Here is a 19,024-nt window from a genome sequence, read left to right as displayed (position 1 = left end):
TTATCGGATTGAGTCTTTAAGGATTTGAGAACACTTGATGTATGTCTTGCGTGGGATAACCGTGGTGACAATGGGTTATTCTATTGATTCACTTGATGTATGTTTTGGTGATCAACTTGCGGGTTCCTCCCATGAATCTATGCATAGGGGTTGGCACATGTTTTCGTCTCGACTCTCCGGTAGAAACTTTGGGGCACTCTTTGAAGTACTTTGTGTTGGTTTGAATAGATGAATCTGAGATTGTGTGATGCATATCGTATAATCATACCCACGGATACTTGAAGTGACATTGGAGTATCTAGGTGACATTAGGGTTTTGGTTGATTTGTGTCTTAAGGTGTTATTCTAGTACGAACTCTAGGATAGATTGAACGGAAAGAATAGCTTCGTGTTATTTTACTACGGACTCTTGAATAGATCGATCAGAAAGGATAACTTTGAGGTGGTTCCGTACCCTACACTAATCTCTTCGTTTGTTCTCCGCTATTAGTGACTTTGGAGTGACTCTTTGTTGCATGTTGAGGGATAGTTATGTGATCCAATTATGTTATTATTGTTGAGAGAACTTGCACTAGTGAAAGTATGAACTCTAGGCCTTGTTTCAACGCATTGCAATACCGTTTGTGCTCACTTTTATCATTAGTTACCTTGCTGTTTTTATATTTTCAGATTACAAAAACCTTTATCTACCATCCATATACCACTTGTATCACCATCTCTTCGCTGAACTAGTGCACCTATACAATTTACCATTGTATTGGGTGTGTTGGGGACACAAGAGACTCTTTGTTATTTGGTTGCAGGGTTGCTTGAGAGAGACCATCTTTATCCTACGCCTCCTACGGATTGATAAACCTTAAGTCATCCACTTGAGGGAAATTTGCTACTGTCCTACAAACCTCTGCACTTGGAGGACCACCAACGTCTACAAGAAGAAGGTTGTGTAGTAGACATCAGAAACTTATATGATGGAGAATAGACCCGGGGGCCATAGGTTTCACTAGTGGCTTCTCTCAAGATAGCATAAGTATTACGGTGGGTGAACAAATTACTGTAGAGCAATTGATAGAAAAGCGAATAATTATGAGAATTTCTAGGCATGATCATGTATATAGGCATCACGTCCGCGACAAGTAGACCGACTTCTGCCTACATCTACTACTATTACTCCACACATCGACCGCTATCCAGCATGCATCTAGAGTATTAAGTTCATAAGAACAGAGTAACGCCTTAAGCAAGATGACATGATGTAGAGGAATAAACTCATGCAATATGATGTAAACCCCATCTTTTTATCCTCGATGGCAATAATACAATACGTGTCGTTTCCCTTTCTATCACTGGGATCGGTCACCGCAAGATTGAACCCAAAGCTAAGCACTTCTCCCATTGCAAGAAAGATCAATCTAGTAGGCCAAACCAAACTGATAATTCGAAGAGACTTGCAAAGATAAACCAATTATACATAAAAGAATTCATAGAAGATTCAAATATTGTTCATAGATAGACTTGATCATAAACCCACAATTCATCGGATCTCGACAAAGACACCGCAAAAAGAGTTATATCGAATAGATCTCCACGAAGATCGAGGAGAACATTGTATTGAGATCCAAAGAGAGAGAAGAAGCCATCTAGCTACTAGCTATGGACCCGTAGGTCTGAGGTAAACTACTCACACATCATCGGAGGGGCCATGGAGTTGATGTAGAGGCCCTCCGTGATCAATGCCCCCTTCGGCGGAGCTCCGGAAAAGGCCCCAAGATGGGATCTCTTGGGTACAGAAGGTTGCGGCAGTGGAAATAGGGTTTCGTGGTGCTCCTGGATGTTTGCGGGGTACGCGAATATATATAGGAGGAAGAAGTAGGTCGGTGGAGCAATAAGGGGCCCACGAGGGTGGAGGGCGCGCCCCCCTGCCTCGTGGCCGCCTCGTTGATTGCTTGACGTCCACTCCAAGTCTCCTGGATCACGTTTGTTGAGAAAATCACATTCCCGAAGGTTTCATTCCGTTTGGACTCCGTTTGATATTCCTTTTCTACGAAACACTCAAATAGGCAAAAAAAATAGCAATTTGGGCTGGGCCTCCGGTTAATAGGTTAGTCCCAAAAATAATATAAAAGTGTAAAATAAAGCCCATTAACATCCAAAACAGATAATATAATAGCATGGAACAATCAAAAATTATAGATATGTTGGAGACGTATCACGTGCCTTCATCCACGACGTGTCCCTAGGCCTGGCAAGCCTGGTCGGCGCTTCGTCAACTTCGTTTTCGTCCGTCTACGCATGCCCGGTGCTGGCAACATCGGTGTGTGCCTTCGTCCACGATGTGTCCCCGGGCTTGGCAAATCCACCGCGACACGTCGTCAACAACATCTTCTTCCCGACGCACCACTACTTCGACACCATTGCGCCCATGCTAACTCGGCGCCCCCTTGCGCCTGCGGCTTCACGTCGACTTCCTCGACACCGGCCACCCCGACTCGACATCGACCACATCATTCTTCGCACGGCTACGTCGACCACGGCTACACCACCCACGCTCTCGGCTACCTTGACAACGACACAAAGGGCTACTGCCTTGCTTGAGCAATCTCGTCGGTTTTCACTCCAGCCACGACTCCGCGATGCATCGACCGTTATGACTGTGGGAGGTGTGTGTTCGTCGGCTTGCCTTCGGATTCTTCTCCAGTCTCACCGTCTGCGTTGCTATCGTTGTGACTGCGGGGAAATGTTGAGTAACGTGATTATATTAGAAAACATAGGATAAACTAGGAATATTCTGGCTTGTCTTGTACTCCAAGTAGATCATGTACTCCTATATATATGCCCACGAGGCTCAAGCAATAGAACGAACTATTCCACCAATCCTCTCTCTCCCTTCTAACAGAAGGTACTAATCATGGCTACTAAACAAAATGCATAATTTGACTGAAGGCTACTAAGACCAAAATGCACAATTTATCATGGCTACTAAACTAAATGCACAATTTAGCTGAAGACCACCAATCTAGGTTTTTTAAATTTAATATAAAAAGACATTTGAGATGCAGCGTTGGATGGCCGTCTGACATCATATGAGACACAAAAAGTGTGTCCGCTTTAAGGGTCGGTGTTGAAGATGTCCTTAGCTGCTAGGAGGGAAAAACTACCTAGACGAGGGCGAGGCCGTTGTAGCAACGCCCAACGGTTGCAATGCTTGGTGCTCAGGAGACGCGGAGATTAGGGAGTGCGATTGGTTCTTCGGATTAGTAAAAGGGCGGCGGATCGTCATCAGGCAGAGTTGACTTTTTTCCTAAAACTTCAAGGCAAAACGAACCCGATCTCAAAATATCTTAAGAAAGACCCTTTTCTATTACGCCTCGGGCTAGGGTGTTGTGGTAGATAACATGACCACTTTATAGGTAGAGGTAGTTGTCTCGCTATTCAACGTGATGCTTCAGGCAGACATCATGAAAAATTGTCATTTTTAAAAATATTTTTAGTCCATATTTTTGTGCGCTGAAGTTTCAAAAAAGGTAAGTCCGTCAATTTTTTTAGGGGTGTCAATTTTTTTTACTCAACCGACCGACATGTAGCGTGATTGCGTGAAGGCCCGATGGCTTCGATATCACAAGCCCGAAGTATCCCTGGCGATTCAGCAAAATTACAGCAAAATTGCCATCCCAGCCATCCCCTTTCCTCGAGGGGCGAGGATTCCAGCCCGCTCCTCCCTATCGCGCGACGCCGCCGCCGCCGCCAACCCCCCGCTAGCACGCCGTCGCCTCCTTCTCTCCCCGAGCTCCTCCAGCCTCCTCCCTGCCCCCCTGCAACGCTACCGCCACCTGCCCCGTCCTCCGTCGCCGCCTCCCCTCCCCTCCCCTCCCCTTCCCTCAGCCGCCGGCCACCACTCCGCGCCTCTCCCTACCCCCAGCCGCCACGGCGCGCCGCCCCGGCCGGGCGGTTCCTGCCCCGATTGGAGGCCGTGAGCAGGGGGAGACATGATTTACACGGCGATCGACACGTTCTACCTCACGGACGAGCAGCTGCGCGACTCGCCGTCCCGGAAGGATGGGATCGACGAGGCCGCCGAGACGACCCTCCGCGTCTACGGCTGCGACCTCATCCAGGAGAGCGGCATCCTCCTCAGGCTGTATCCTTTTTGTCCCCCCGCCTCCCTTTGTTCCCGAATTTTGCAAGTTCATAAGTTTTCTAGGGTTTGGTGATAAACTTCCATGGGAACTCGAGCACATTCAAATGCAAGTTTTGCGTGCATTAGGGGGATTCTCTTAGGGTTGCATGGATGAAACACAGCTCATTTTGACATCTTCAAATAGGTTAGTGCGAAAACAAGTTTTTTTTTTACTTCAGTGTATTAACAAGTAATTATAACAGACTGAATAGCACAGAGAGTTGATGTCATCTGCAATGTGATTTGGCTACGAAAGCAGTAAAGACGTGGCTCCATCATAGTTGATAATACACCAAAGTAAAAACTTTGTTTTCATGCTAACCTATTTGAAGATATCACAGTGAATTATATCGCAAAACTTCACATTTATCTTATTGACAAGTTATGATTAAACAGACATAATTATTGCATCATATAGTTTATTGTTCTTCCACATTTGATTATGTGTGTTGTCGATTCCTTCACTCAGCAAAGACCTCAAGCAGTGATGGCCACAGCACAAGTACTGTTCCATCGGTTTTACTGCAAGAAATCATTTGCACGATTTAGCGCTAAGGTAAATAGGTTTGTCTCCAGTTTACTACAGCCTAACCATTCTCAGACTTTTATGAACTGAGTTAATGAGCCTCTTCGATTTTTCTTCTTCTTGCAGAGAGTTGCTGCTAGTTGTGTTTGGTTGGCTGGGAAATTGGAGGAGAGTCCAAGAAGATCAAAGCATATTATATTTGTCTTCCATAGAATGGAATGCAGGAGAGAAAACCTACCAATAGAATTCTTGGATGTATTTTCAACGGTATGTTTTGTTAAAATAACCAGAACTTTACTCCCCATATCCTATGTTCCTGGAAACATTTGTACATTCAAATTTCTTAATATTTGTGGCAGAAAAAAACTTGAAACTTAGAATGGCATATGTACCTTAGTTTTTGCATTATTGCTGCTGTATCATATGTTGTTGTTGCAGCTCTTTGTAAATTTTTAAGTTATTTTCCTTGGATAGTTAATTGAAAGCTGCTACTCTCATCTTTGTTGCAGAAATATACAGAGCTGAGGCATGATCTGATAAGGACTGAACGGCATCTGCTGAAGGAGATGGGGTTTATTTGCCACGTTGAACACCCACACAAGTTCATCTCGAACTACCTTGCAACACTCGAAGCCCCTGAGCTGACACAAGAAGCGTGGAACCTTGCCAATGATAGGTACTATGTTCGATCGTGGATTATCTTATTGTTGTTAACTATATTCATGTTGCGTGTCTTCTGATCTGCAAATTATTTATCCTAATATGTTAATCGATGCTCCTGCTACATGCTGTGATGTGGTACTGCTGCAGCCTGGTCTGGGCCCCAGGTGCACGTGCACTTGTGCGTAGGGAATGTACTTGCTAAATCTTTCTTAAGGGAGATAAAATTATAGTGATCTAAAACGTCTTATATTAGTTTACGGAGGGAGTAGTTCATTAGATGCTGTCCTGTTTTCTTGGTATAATGCTTGTTCATTAAAACCTTGCATTTTACTTGATATCAAGTTTTATTGTTCATCTGCCTATTCTTCTTTTGAGGGACGTTTGCATCGCCTTTTCATTTCTACTTAGTTATCGACTCTTACTAACAAGTCTTTGTTTGTTATATCAGCTTGCGGACAACTCTTTGTGTACGGTTTAAGAGTGAAGTAGTAGCATGCGGAGTTGTGTATGCTGCAGCTAGGAGGCACCGGGTTCCCCTCCCAGAAGAGCCTCCTTGGTGGACAGTCTTTGATGCTGATGAGGCAGCAATTCAGGAAGTTTGCAGGGTTCTTGCTCACCTCTACAGCCTCCCAAAGGCACAATATATACCAGTGTATAAAGATAATGATTCCTTCAGTGTTAGAAGGGCCTTGGATACACACGCGTCTAAGGTATGGAACATCACTATAAATTATCTTGTTGCTTTTGAAGTTATGTTCTTATGATTACTGGATTTATTTGCACTTCTATACAGGAGAGTCCAGCAAGTGCTGTTGCTAGTGATAGGGGTACTCCCGTACCTTCGAGTTCTAGCCAGGAGAAGAATTCACTGACCAAGGCAGGACGAGAGAAAGTGAAGGAAAACAGTGATACCAAGGATAAGCCGTTGCCTACTGAGCTAAATGGAAAAGGAGACCAGGCAGCGAATTCGAAGAGTGAGAGGTCAGAGCCTAATGTCGACCGTGCTGAGGAAAGAGAAAGAAGTAGATCAAGAGGCCGTGAACGTGACCGTGATATTAGGGGTAGAGATTCTGATCACGAGAGGGAGCGTGATAGAGCCAAGAGACACCGTTCGAGAGACAAAAGTTCAGGTACTACCATGAACATTTCTGTTGGGACTACACTGTTTGAGATGTAATGCGTTGTACTCATATATTGCATTATCCCCCTCCAATGCAGGATACTCGGACAAGGAGAAGTCAAGGCACCGCTCGTCACGCGGTACATACATTTGCTCTGCAAACCTCACTTCCATCAATCCCGTACTGATACCCACTAACAAATTATGTTTCTCATGTGTCTTGTTTGTTGCCTCTCCAGACCGTGCCGGCTACTACTCGTCTGGAGACAAAGATCATCGGCACAGGCGCCATTGATCCAGCCGAGCTTCCCTGTTGTAAGGACATCCACAGAGAGAGCACGAAGCTCCTGACAAAGCGTGAGAAGAATTTGGTATCATCTGGTGTTACACTCTCTGTGCCATTAGCAAAATCAGGCCAATATGTATCACTTTGCAACAGAGAAACAGAGCGCTTGTCAATAATTTACCTGTAGTTTATCCGTTGTTCCCTCAGTACATGCGTGCCTGCCACTTTTAACATGAAGGGCTTTTGGGAGTGAGTGATTTTCACGGCATGATAACCTGGTTTCTTGTGGCCTGGGGGGCGCATGAAGAACTTTTGTGTTGCTTTGCTCGCAGCTTCATAGGCTGATACACATTGATATTGTTGTACTTTGTTTCTGGACTAATGTGGATATGTTGTTACTCTTGTGTTTGAAGATGCCATGTAATCTCTTATCTTAGCTAATTTATACTCCCTCCGCCCCGAATTACTTGTCTTAGAGTAGTCTTGATACAAGTGATTTGGGACGGGGGTAATACTAATATAAATTTCATGTAGGAATTAAGGTGTATATTTTAACCTAATTACACATTTGCTGTTATGGTTTTGGAACGTGGCTGCCCATGATCATAATTGTTGTACGTATTAGTAGATTGCATGAGAATTATGTTGCCAAGCGTTTGAATTAAGTTCCAAGTTGGGTTTGCAAACGCGTAACCGCAAGAAGAGAGTCCATTTTAGAAAACGAGGAAAGGACAAACAACGGTCGCCTTCGCCTTGATAACCGTTAGATGCGCGGCGCCTGGCCGATCCTTCCTCTCTGCCAGTCTGCTCCTTCCTCTGTCGTCGTCCCCGCTGCGGCATGGCGATCCGCCCATCCCCGAATCACGCAGGTTGCCCATGACTGCGGGTGTTGTAAGTTGGCAGTTGTTGAAAATTCAGGTTCAGATATGGAAAGTTCACATTCACAAACGGGAATAAAGAAGCGTGATTGCCCTCGAGCCCTGATTCCTCAAATCCGTCGTCTCCTACTCGGCGGCTGCTTCATCTCGCCGCCAGCTCTGCACTGAAGATCCACCCCGGCCGGCGCATCCCGTCCCCGTCGTGGATCGGCGCGCGGAACCGAATTACGCGGGTGTAAGCGTCTATTTCCTGTGTGTTTCATTGATCTCTCTGACTCAAAAGATTCTCCTCTTCATCTTCTTTTGAGATCTCATCTAGCTACTTCTCCCACCATCTCTCCATCATAACCCCAGTAGTAGTGGCTGCCAGTAATTCTGACCTCTTTTTTTTTATTTCCACATAAGTCACTCCGATTTTATTGATTACCAATTTGGTGTACGATACTACTCCCTCCCTTCCATAACTCTTTTTGAACTAAAACCACGACAAGAATTATGGAACGGACGTAGTACTGACAATACAATTTTGTAAACAAAAGGAAGAATTTTCTGAAACAAGCCCCTCCTCCCCCCTTTTCTTTGCACGTTTCCTCTTTCTAACCGCAGCCAAAATCCTAATAGCCGACCTTCTCAACTTCCTGAACCGATTAGATTGTATCCCTCATGTAGTTAACCATGCAAGCAAGTTGGTTATTCCTGTGAGTAGTGACTATGGCATCACAAGGAGAACTTGTTGAAATCCAATCCCTGTTCACAAGAAAGACTGGATATCATTGGCAGCAATATATAGCACTAGAAAAATATATTTTGGAGAACATTGCATGCCAAGATGTTTGAAGTTTTTATATCAAGCATGAGACATTTTATCAGAAAGTTGGACTCATACTTATGATCGAGTTCTCGTATGTTCGTCTTAGCAAAGATCTAATTCTTAGAAGGGGCAAAAAATTATATTAACGATGAAGCTTGTCTCTAGAAGTGTTTCTTTTTCTACGCATAGCACCTACTTTTAAATTTTGCTTTGGGCCTCCAATATCTTACTAGGAATATGGCCCTCTACTAAACATTTCTATCCATTTATTATTTGTTCCAGGACTGCTAAGATGCAGAAAGAGAAGAGGAAGAGGGGCCATGAAGCCAGTCGCGACTCATTGGTTTCAAGGGCCATGCCTCGCGAAACACGCATTATAGAGCGAGAGAAGAGGAAGAGGGATCAAGAATTCAGTCGTGGCTCACTGGTTTCAAGTGCTACTCCTCGCGAAATACGCATTATAGAGCGCGAAGAGGAAGAGGAACCAAGAACCCAGTAGTGGCTCATTGGTTTCAAGTGCTACTCCTCGCGGAACACACATTAAGAGCGAAAGAAGAGGAAGAGGGTCCAAGAAGCCAGTCTTTGCTCATTGCTTTCAATTGTTACTCCTGACGGTGAACCATTATTTCAGCTGTAAGCATCTATTTTAATTTGTTATTCCTTTGTCCCATAATATAAGAGCGTTTTTGACACTACACTAGTGTAAAAAATGCTCGTATAACATGAGACGGAGGAAGTAATATTTAGTGGTAGTTGTGCATGGATCAGTTCGAGTCGAGTATTTGATTGATCTCTGCGACTCGAAATATTTTCTTCTTCCTCTTCTTTTGAGATCTCACATACTTCTCTTTGACTCTTTCCCACTACCTTTCCATCATAACCAGTAGTGCTAGGAACTGGCTGCAAGTAATTCCACAAACACATGCAGATAGTACTTCTGTTTTGGTTTCCAACTGATGCTGGGGAAAGGCCCTTAATTTTGTCTTTGATACTGGTAACTAGTATTAGTAATAATTGAAAATTTATAATACAGCGTATGAACAAAAGTGAGAATTTTATTTTGGAAATCAGTTAACCCAACAGCTCTAACTTCACTCTCTTTGGAGATTTCCTCAAACAAGCCCTTACTCAATGCATTGGCTACAATTGCACTAGGAAATGATATTTTAGGTACCATTGCATACTAAGATATTCCATGTGTTTATATCAAGGAAAGTTAGAAGGATGAGGCATTTTATTAAAAAGTTACTCCCTCCGTTCCGAATTATAAGATGTTCTAACTTTTTTCCGAATCAGATGTATATAGACTCGTTTTAGTATGTATGCTCACTTATTTCAGTCCTCATGTAGTTCATATTGAAATTTCCGGAACATCTTACATTGGTGAATGGAGGGAGTATTTTAGTACTTATGAGTTCTCAACTTCTCATATGTACCTTTTAGCAAAGATGAAATTCTTAGAAGGGACAAAAAATTATGTTAATGATTCTCTACAACTTTCTTTTCCATGCATAGGCCTTATTTTTAATTTTAATTATCCTTTTTAAATTTCGCCTTTGGACCTCTAATATCTACCAGGAATATGATTCTCTACTTAACATTTCTGGCCAATTATTCTTTGCTTCAGGCCGACAGAGAAGACGAAGATGGACTATGTGCTTTCAACTGTTACTCCTCGCCAGAGACGCAATATAGAACGAATGGTGCAACGTGAGTCAGTGATTTCATGTTTGTTGGTTCTTCCTTCTCTTGCATATATTGCTTCACTATTATAGAGAACTCACGGTCGTGGTTTACCATGTTCTTTAATTAGTCAACAAGACCATGGACAAGTGCAATGAAGATTATTTGGAACGATTTGGATGTCCTGATCCACCTGTTCCGAGCCGGAGTTTTGTAGAGAAGCCATTTGGTTATACAGATGCAGTTTCTGATGATTCATTGACTTCCAAGGTCGTCTCGCTTGCTTTATATGATGGTAATTATGCGTCTTTCCGCTTCTGAATTTTCTAATTTGTATTTAATCATCACTAGTTCATGATCTAAATGACGATTTTATGCAGGAGATAAGATGTTATTTGCATGCTCGGGCGTAGCTTTACAACACGAGGCAACGACGTTTCCAGTAGTGTCAAGATTTGTGACATCAAAACGTTTGGTTACAGAATTTGAAAAAAACAGAAACAGAGCTGATAATTTGAGGGTTGGTGCTGCTAATCGCTGTGTTTTCAATTTTTCCCTTTGTTTTTCAAGGTAAATGTGATCGATTGGGCTGATGGATATATACTACTCTTTTCACTATAGGTTAATGTGCGCCTTCCCAACAAAGCAAGTTTCGATGGGTTCTTGGGGCTGTATGATAGTCATATTGCGATTGTCACGTCCTTCCGCTTCGCAAAAGTACTTCCTGTAGATCTGCACTCCCATATAGATTGGCAGCATGATCTGGTAGCTGTTGGGCGAGCCTTTAGCTCGGGCACTTTGATGAGCACTGCCAGGAAGCCTATTGATATCCTGTCACAGCAGCAAGCTACAGATGCTCTGATCCCTTTCCCTTGTCCTATCACAGAGGTAAGCTGTTTGTTATTTCCTACTCTTTTGGCATGATGAAAAAAAATGTGGAACAAAATTATTGCGTCGTAATCCCAACCCCTTTTATTTTGTCATTCTAACTTTGGGCACCAAAGTCATTTTTCCTTTGCGATCCTTACTGCTTTATTCTTTTTGGCTCTAGGCTGGACTTGGAGTGCCAGTTATTAATCTAGCCGGGGACGTTGTGGGATTGAGCATTGAGGTTGACATCGATAAGGAAACTACCTGGTTCCTACCACGTGTTGCGCTTCGTGTACACTTGGAATATTTGGAGAAGTTCACGTATGTCTCCTTTGCTTCTACTCCCTCCGTTCCGATTTACTCGTCGTGGTTTTAGTTTAAATTTGAAACTAAAACCACGACGAGTAAATCGGAACGGAGGGAGTAGTACTTATGATTATGAGCTACATCATCCCCAATTTACGTATCTATATTTGTTTTGTTCAAAACACACCTCCTGTTCTGGTTCCTCCCTTGTAAGGCGAACCATCTTTTGATACAAGCATTGAAGGGATTTTAAGTGTTCTCACAAATATCATATGAAGAGTTGAATAAGATAACATATTATATGCAACTATCGTAAGAAATAGACCTCACACTTAGCAAATATTAACTATTTTGTATTTTCCTACAACCATAAGAGCGATCAGAACATGAAGAAAATTAGGGGAGTACTGTTCATAAATAAATGTCCACGAATAAGCATATCCTCACAAATTAACATTATTCATTGTTTTTCTAAGTTGTCAACAAAAACCTGCCAACTGAATAATGGAATCACTTGTCAACCCTGAACCAGTTGAAAAAGTGAAAACCCCATGACCAATTAATTATATCTCAATAACGAAGTGGTAATATGAAAAACAGTTCCCTATTGATACTACATACACTACTGCCTACATTTTGGTGCTTCAAGAGATCATAGAAAACGCCAGTAGGGCTCTGGGAGTTCATAAATCTAAAATAACAAAAAATAGATACAAATGTACAGCACCTCTAATCTTACCTACTCTTTATCTAATAATTTGATAGATCGACATTGTAAATGTGTTGCGCACATTCTTGAAAAAAAATGTGTTGCACTTAGCTTGTCTGCCACATCCATCCGTTGATTAATGGATCCATGGGTAACACACACACACATGAGGAGAACTGGGAGAGGATTTACCTTGTTGTGGAAGCAGAGCTTTTGATTACAACCAAAAGATAGGAGAAGAATATTGCCTTAGTGTTGAAGTTGGTAAATATTCTTTCAAATGAGGAAGGGAGAGTCATTTGTTCAGACTAAAACATGGACAATGTGGCTCATATTTTTGACCTATGCATCTGCTCTATCCTCTTGACTTCTGTTTAGTATTGATAAGCCTGATTTCCATGTCTTCTTTCATACCTGGTTTCCTTCTCTACGATCTGGCTCACGTGTTGGTTTTTGCTGTTTTGCTGTTGGACTGGCACTTCTGCGCATCTATTTATTTCGTGAAAAACTCAACATTGTTCTATTGCAGCCCAAACTCTACAAACTTCCGTGAATATACCTTGCCTGATGGTGTATACAGCATAGTCCCATCAGGTGTGAATCAATCTTCCAAAATGCTATCTGATGATGATGTGCAGAGATTCTCTTGCCCTAGTCTAATCTACAACCCTCAACTGTAATACCGTCTAAGAATCAGCCACGAACTCTTAAAACCAGCCAAAATTCAACCCTCCCCTCCGCACACCCTGGTTTTTACCTTGTTTACCATCCAGTCAGCAAGCCACATCAGCAAAAAATCAAAATTTTCAGGAAAAAAAATCTGTGAAATGAACAAAAATCAAGGAAATGAAATATTTATTTAAAAAGTCTGTAATATAAAAAAATCAACTTTCCCAGAATGCTTAGTATTGTTTTCTTTACTCACAGTTTTTTTTAAAAAAATTCTGGAATTTTTACAACATTTTTCAAAAAATTGGGCAGAACATCATGATAAAAAAGTTGTTTTTTTCGGAAAAAAAATCAATTTTACAGTTTTTAAATTTTCCAGATTTTTTTTGATATGACAGATTTTTGAATCTTCTAAATGTATAGATATTTTTTGTTTTTTCTGGAAATTTGATTTTTTTTTCTGACTGGATGGTCAATTGGGTCAAAGGCAAGATGTGGGGAGGGGAGGGGAGGGTTGAATCCTGGCCAGTTTTAATAGTCGGGGTTGATTCTTAGACGTTATTATTGTTGAGCGTTGTAGATTAGACTAGGGTAAGAGTTGGGGCCTGAAATATGGACATCTCTCGATTTTATTATACACATCATCTTGAGTACTTATACTGATCATTTTATTGCTTCAGGATTTATGGCAGATGTGAATTATTTAAAATCACGTGGATATCCTCAGCCACCACCACTTGTGCTCGAAGGTAAGTTATTGCTTTCTATATTGGCGACTTCTATCTTCTGTAACCTTTTTCTAGCTATTGCAGTGACATAACTTCCCTTCTTGTTTCCATAACCAGGCGATGGGAGATTGTTTAATACATTTGAAGAAGAATTTGGTCAATTATATGGTTATAAGGACTACGATTGCAATCTTGATCATCGTAGCTCTGGGGAGCAGGTCTGGGCTAAACTTCCAAAAGAAGTTGTTACAAATATTGGCCGGCGTGTTGTCTCAGTCTCTTCGTACGATGGTGATTTTATAGTCATATGTTGACCATTTGTTTATTCTATTATTTGTTTCCACTGAATAATGGCCAAAGTTATTTGTGTGTAGGAGATGTGAGATATTTTTCATGTACAGGCCTACTTATAAAGTGGCATAAAAATGGTAAGCCTGTTATCCTTACTTCGGCCAGTTTGGTTAGAAGTCGGGTTGATGAAGACAAGATTGATGAGAAACTGAAGGTTGTTGCTCCTAATTACTTTCCTTGTTCTCTGGAGTGAGATGATGGCTAATTGAGTTGACTTTATCTACCGTTTTAGATTAAAGTACTTCTCCCACCGAAACAAGTCGTTGATGGGACACTGGAACTATACCATTCAGATTATAACATTGCTGTCATCAGTCTTCAGAAGCCAGTGTTTTGTATTCGTCCGGGGAATATTTTCTGCACGGTGGAACGAACACGAAGAGTAGTTGCTATAGGGCGCGAGGCTGAGGATGGATTATTGATGGCGACAATTGGTAAATTGGTCAAGAAGCGTCCAGATGAGAAACTTAACTGCGAAGATCTTAAGCTCTCTACATGTAAAATCAAGAAGGTACATTGGTGAATCCCCCCCTCCCCCCTAATGGTAACCGATAATCTGATATAGATAGGTGTGACATAATCTATGTGTGCTTCCCCTGTAATCTATTGATACACATACTTAGTTATCATAATCTATCCAAGGCATTACAACTTCTCCATTCTATTTCTTGTACTAGGTTGGGATTGGAGGGCCCCTTGTTAATTTTGATAATGGGTATTTTGTTGGCATGAACTTCTATGGTGAAACTGCTGTAACTCCTTACCTGCCGAGGGCAATCATCGTGGAAATTTTAAGCGGGATTGATCTCCCATCTCAAAGGTACATCTTTCCCTGTTTTGTCGTCTCATTTATATCTGTCTCGGGTTCTTGTTGTCTAGATATATATCCATTCGGCGTGCTTACATTAATATTTTCTTTCTTTCTATGATGAAGAGGAATGGACCATGCCATAGACATAATGGGTGACGCAACAGTTAAGAAAAACAGGTATTTGTGCTGTTTCGCACTGCAAATTCATTTAGTATTTGTTTTAACATGAATTTGCACTGAAAAGAATTTGGACGACAGGTGGCCGGTGCCTAAGCCATATTGGTACCATCCCCTATTCGATGATGATGCTCCGTTGCATTTTTATGGAAGGTAACTCTAGTAGTGCTATACTCTGTCTACCGTTGCCCTCATCTCGTTATCCCAGCTCCACTTGCCTAGCAAGTATTTTAAGGTGATACTTTGTAGATTTATTACTCCGCCGATCCCCTGATAGTCAGCGACAATTAATATGGATCAGAGGGAGTATATTATTATGGTGTTCTGATGGTTCTGCATAATTAAGAATTAGAACAAAGAAGCTGCAGACACTCATCTCGATTGTTGTCACCTTGACTTTGTTTGACATGGACTTCTAGTTATTATTTTTTGTGCATGTGGTGATGCCAACTGTGGAAATATGCTTGAATGATGAAATACTGAAGACAATATATTTTTCTTTTTAATTTATTTAGTGAGCACCCAAAATTGTGTCTTAACTTTCTAGCAGAAGGTAAAACTCAAGAATATAGGCAAGCTCCCACCACATGCCAGTGAGTAGCGAACAACACTCCAACTCGAACGCACACAATACAACTCCGACGCATAAGGGCATGTCCTACACTGGCCAACAAGGGTGCGTCTCGACCGAAGTCAATCACCTCCAAAGAGAACAACTCGAAGGAAAATCTCCTTGCCAATGCACCAACCACTCTTGATTGCCGAAAAGAGTTGGCCGGTGGGTGGCAAACTAGGACAACCTCAAGAAAGGCGTCGTACTGGACTTACCCGTGACATTGTACATACTGTCGTTGACGAACAATCCAGAACCGCGGCGAACACCAAAGGAACGCGAACAAAGACCTCCCTCCCAACAGAGGAACAATGTCAAGGACGTCGCCATCGCTGATGCGAATCAGAATCTAGACTTTTGCATAGAGATAACCAAACAAGTGAGAGAGAGCAAGGTGCCGACACACCACATTGTTGCCTCCAAGAAAGGGAAATGACACCCACAGTTGTTGTCGTTGATGGCATCGACCAAAGACGAGTAGGACATCCATCCAAATCGTCTTACCTACATCCCTGCCCATCGAAATGGGGCGCACCATCCATGTTGGTTCACTCCGACGCCATTGTCGCAACACCTAGCAGATGAAGCTGCATCGCCTCGCCCCAGCAACACCACCGTAGAAAACAACCAACACCTCCACATCTAGCCACCACTGCAACCATCTACACCCCCATGGTGCCAAGCAGCCGTCGAGGCCCGACGACTCCACAACGCGATCTGCACCAAGGTCACCTTGAAGACGCCCCACAAGGCCAGATCGAACCCACCGCGCCGCCCAGAGTTGCGGTCAACCACCAGCAGGCACCAGCAGGCCCTTGCAGGAAACACCACATGTTGTGCCAACGGTGGCCCCCAGACCCTACAAACGCTGGAGCACCGGTTCATCCATTCTTAAAAAAGTTCATCAACTTTTTTTTAAAAAGTTCACCAATTTTGAAAAGAGTTCATTGGTTTTAAAAAAAAGTTCACAAACTTCAAAAACGGTTCACAAAATTTAAAAAAAGTTCATCGAATTTGAAAAAACAAATCATCAAACTTGAGAAAAGTTCATCAATTTGAATAAAAGTTCACCGATTTTTTAGATTAGTTTGTCGGATTTGGAAAAAGTTCATCAAATTTGGAAGAAAGTTCATGGATGTTGAAAAAAGTCCTCCGAATTTGAAAAAACGTCACAAGTTCTGGTGAACTTTTATCATCGAATTAGAAAAAGGAAAAGAAAAAGAAAAAGAAAACATATAGGAAAAAGAATAAAGGACTTAAAAGGTTCTAGTTAATAACACTCGTGTGGTTGGCATACTGGCAATGGTAGCTAATTTTTTTGACAGATACTGGCAATGGTAGCTAGGTTCTACCAGGAGGTCGCGGGTTCGAAAACTTCAAAGAACTCTTTTTTGCACCCATTTAAAATAGAAAACTGGAAGGTAATAGGGCCAGCCCAGCTCGGCACGAGGGTTTGCCCCCGTTTGCGTGCACTGAAGGAACGGGCGCAGAGGGCGCCATTTAGGATTCGCCCACTAGGCCACACCCACGGCCAAGCCAACGACACCGCACACCAACAGGCCCACCCAAGCCCAGATCGGGCCGGTCGTCCAGCCACCAGGAAACCTAATGAATATGATAGGTGGTTCTTTTATGAGGGGGAATGATATGATATGAGGGGGAATGAAGGCATATTGATTGATGGATATGATAGGTGGTTCTTTTATGCACTCTCTTACCTTATCTTTGGTAAACGCAAGTTGTAGTGTGTTTTTATAGAATGCTTAGTGTCCCTCATGTGATATATCCCTTTTCCTTCATTCCTTGAGAATGATGCATAAGTAGATAGATCTGATGTAAGTCTCGTGGAGTATGTCATGTACCCAACTTGTTTTATTTATTTTCTCTTTGCCTCGGGTTGTAGCAAATCAGATGGTAGCATTTCAAGATTAGGCTCTTGTTGATGGACGATGTTAGCCGGTTATCCCACATATAGTCTGGGGAGAGATATGGATGTGCTTTGCTTTTCCTAAAGCATTCTTAAAGCAATTTGTTAAACTTACATGTCGTGCATGTTGCCACATGCCTGTTGTGTAAGGTGGCTCTCAGGATTGATATTATGCGAAGGCTAGAGAAACTGATAGATTTGCATAATGCTAGTCCTGCGATGCTACATTCGTAATCATTGACGGACTCTAGTGATAATGTTGATGGGTCTGACGTTGATCAACCAACAGGGCACGTGGCGTGCTTGGGAAGTGGCAAACATCTAGCGGCGCTTTGGTTAAACGACTCTAATTATATACTCTCTCTCCGTATCTAGACAAATTTAAGACAATTAATTCGGGACGGAGGTAATACCTTTTTTTACAAGAGGGTAGTCCTTTTTTAAAGCTATAAGATCCATGTAGCTGAAAGCCCTAATCTGTCCCTGCAAAAAGAAAAAGAAAAACTCTAATCTGCCCTAGTGTTGAAAGCTCGCGTTCAAATTTTGGGAAGTTTATCCTAGATTTCATTTTTCTTGGAATGTTTCTGCGGGTGCGGCCTGACGACGTGCTCCTTCGGCGACTCCTCCACGAACTCCTCTATCCGATGCACAATGGGAAAACAAAGCCACAGCAAGTCCGTGATTCCCCTCAACCCTAGTTCCTCAAATCCTTCGTCTCCGACTCGATCGCCGGCACCTCTTCACAGATCCACCCCGGCCGGCGCATCCCGTCCCCGTTGTGCATCGGCGCGCGGAACCAATTATACGCGGCTGTAAGCATCTATTTCCTCTTTTGCTAGTACCACTATTTAGGAGCTACTCCCTCCGTTCGGAACTACTTGTCGCAGAAATGGATGTATCTAGACGTATTTTAGTTCTAGATACATCCATTTCCAAGACAAGTAATTCCGGACGGAGGGAGTAGTTGCGCATGGAGCAGTTCGAGACAAGTATCTGATTGATCTCTGTGGCCCGAAAGATTATCTTCTTCCTCTTCTTTTGAGTTTGGAGAATTTACTTTTAGAAATCAGTTAACCCAACAACTCTCCGACCTCCCTATCTGGAGATTTCCTCAAACAAGCCCCTCTCCCTCCTCTGTACATTTTTCCTCTTCCCAACCGCAGCAAAAATCCTAATAGCCGACCTTCTCAATTTTCTCAACCGATTAGTTTGTGTCCCTTGTGCAACCATGCGTGCTGGCTGTTTCCTGTGAGTAGTGACGATGGCATTACAAGGAGAACTTGTTGGAAACCAATCTGTGTTCACAAGAAAGACTAAATGCATTGGCTGCACCTGCAATAGCACTAGAAAAGATCATATTTTGGAGAACATTGCATAGCATGATATTTGAAGTTTTTATATCAAGTTAAGTTAGAAGGATGAGGCATTTTATCAAAAAGTTAGATTAGTACTTACGGGTTCTCATATGTTCCTTTTAGCAAAGATCTAATCATTAGAAGGGACAGAAAATTACATTAACGATGTAATGGAAATAAACTTGTTTGTAGAAGTGTTTTGTCTATGCATAAGGCCTACTTATTAATTTTGCTTTGGATCTCTTAATATCTTACTAGGAATATGATGCTCTACTAAGCATTTCTGTCCTTTTTTTTTGATTCAGGACTGCAAAGATGCAGAGAGAGAAGAGGAAGAGGGGCCATGAAGCTACTCCTCGCGAAACAC

The 19,024-nt window shown here is 42.3% G+C and overlaps 2 protein-coding genes across 2 annotated transcripts; both read left to right on the top strand.

The window, feature by feature from the left end:
* The first annotated feature begins 3,647 nt into the window (after positions 1–3,647).
* LOC125514830 (cyclin-L1-1) lies at positions 3,648–7,200 on the top strand. The gene is made up of 8 exons (XM_048680197.2): positions 3,648–4,135; positions 4,649–4,730; positions 4,827–4,967; positions 5,210–5,376; positions 5,812–6,073; positions 6,157–6,493; positions 6,582–6,623; positions 6,723–7,200. Exons 1-8 carry the CDS (start codon positions 3,984–3,986, stop codon positions 6,776–6,778), a joined length of 1,239 nt encoding a protein of 412 aa, XP_048536154.1. The 5' UTR covers positions 3,648–3,983; the 3' UTR covers positions 6,779–7,200.
* A 136-nt stretch (positions 7,201–7,336) lies between these two features.
* LOC125516891 (uncharacterized) lies at positions 7,337–15,167 on the top strand. Its single transcript, XM_087530746.1, has 16 exons — positions 7,337–7,882; positions 8,741–8,953; positions 9,017–9,091; positions 10,086–10,168; positions 10,272–10,436; positions 10,522–10,661; positions 10,763–11,029; positions 11,193–11,332; positions 12,556–12,620; positions 13,376–13,444; positions 13,541–13,714; positions 13,798–13,928; positions 14,007–14,285; positions 14,452–14,594; positions 14,709–14,762; positions 14,844–15,167. The coding sequence occupies exons 2-16, from the start codon at positions 8,751–8,753 to the stop codon at positions 14,917–14,919; spliced, it is 2,064 nt and encodes a 687-aa protein (XP_087386872.1). The 5' UTR covers positions 7,337–7,882; positions 8,741–8,750; the 3' UTR covers positions 14,920–15,167.
* The last annotated feature ends 3,857 nt before the right edge of the window (positions 15,168–19,024 follow it).

This window comes from Triticum urartu, chromosome 6A (assembly GCF_056163025.1).
Source record: "Triticum urartu cultivar PI428250 chromosome 6A, HENAU_Tu73, whole genome shotgun sequence".
Lineage (NCBI taxonomy): Eukaryota > Viridiplantae > Streptophyta > Magnoliopsida > Poales > Poaceae > Triticum > Triticum urartu.
This window is presented reverse-complemented; position numbering and strand designations above follow the sequence as displayed.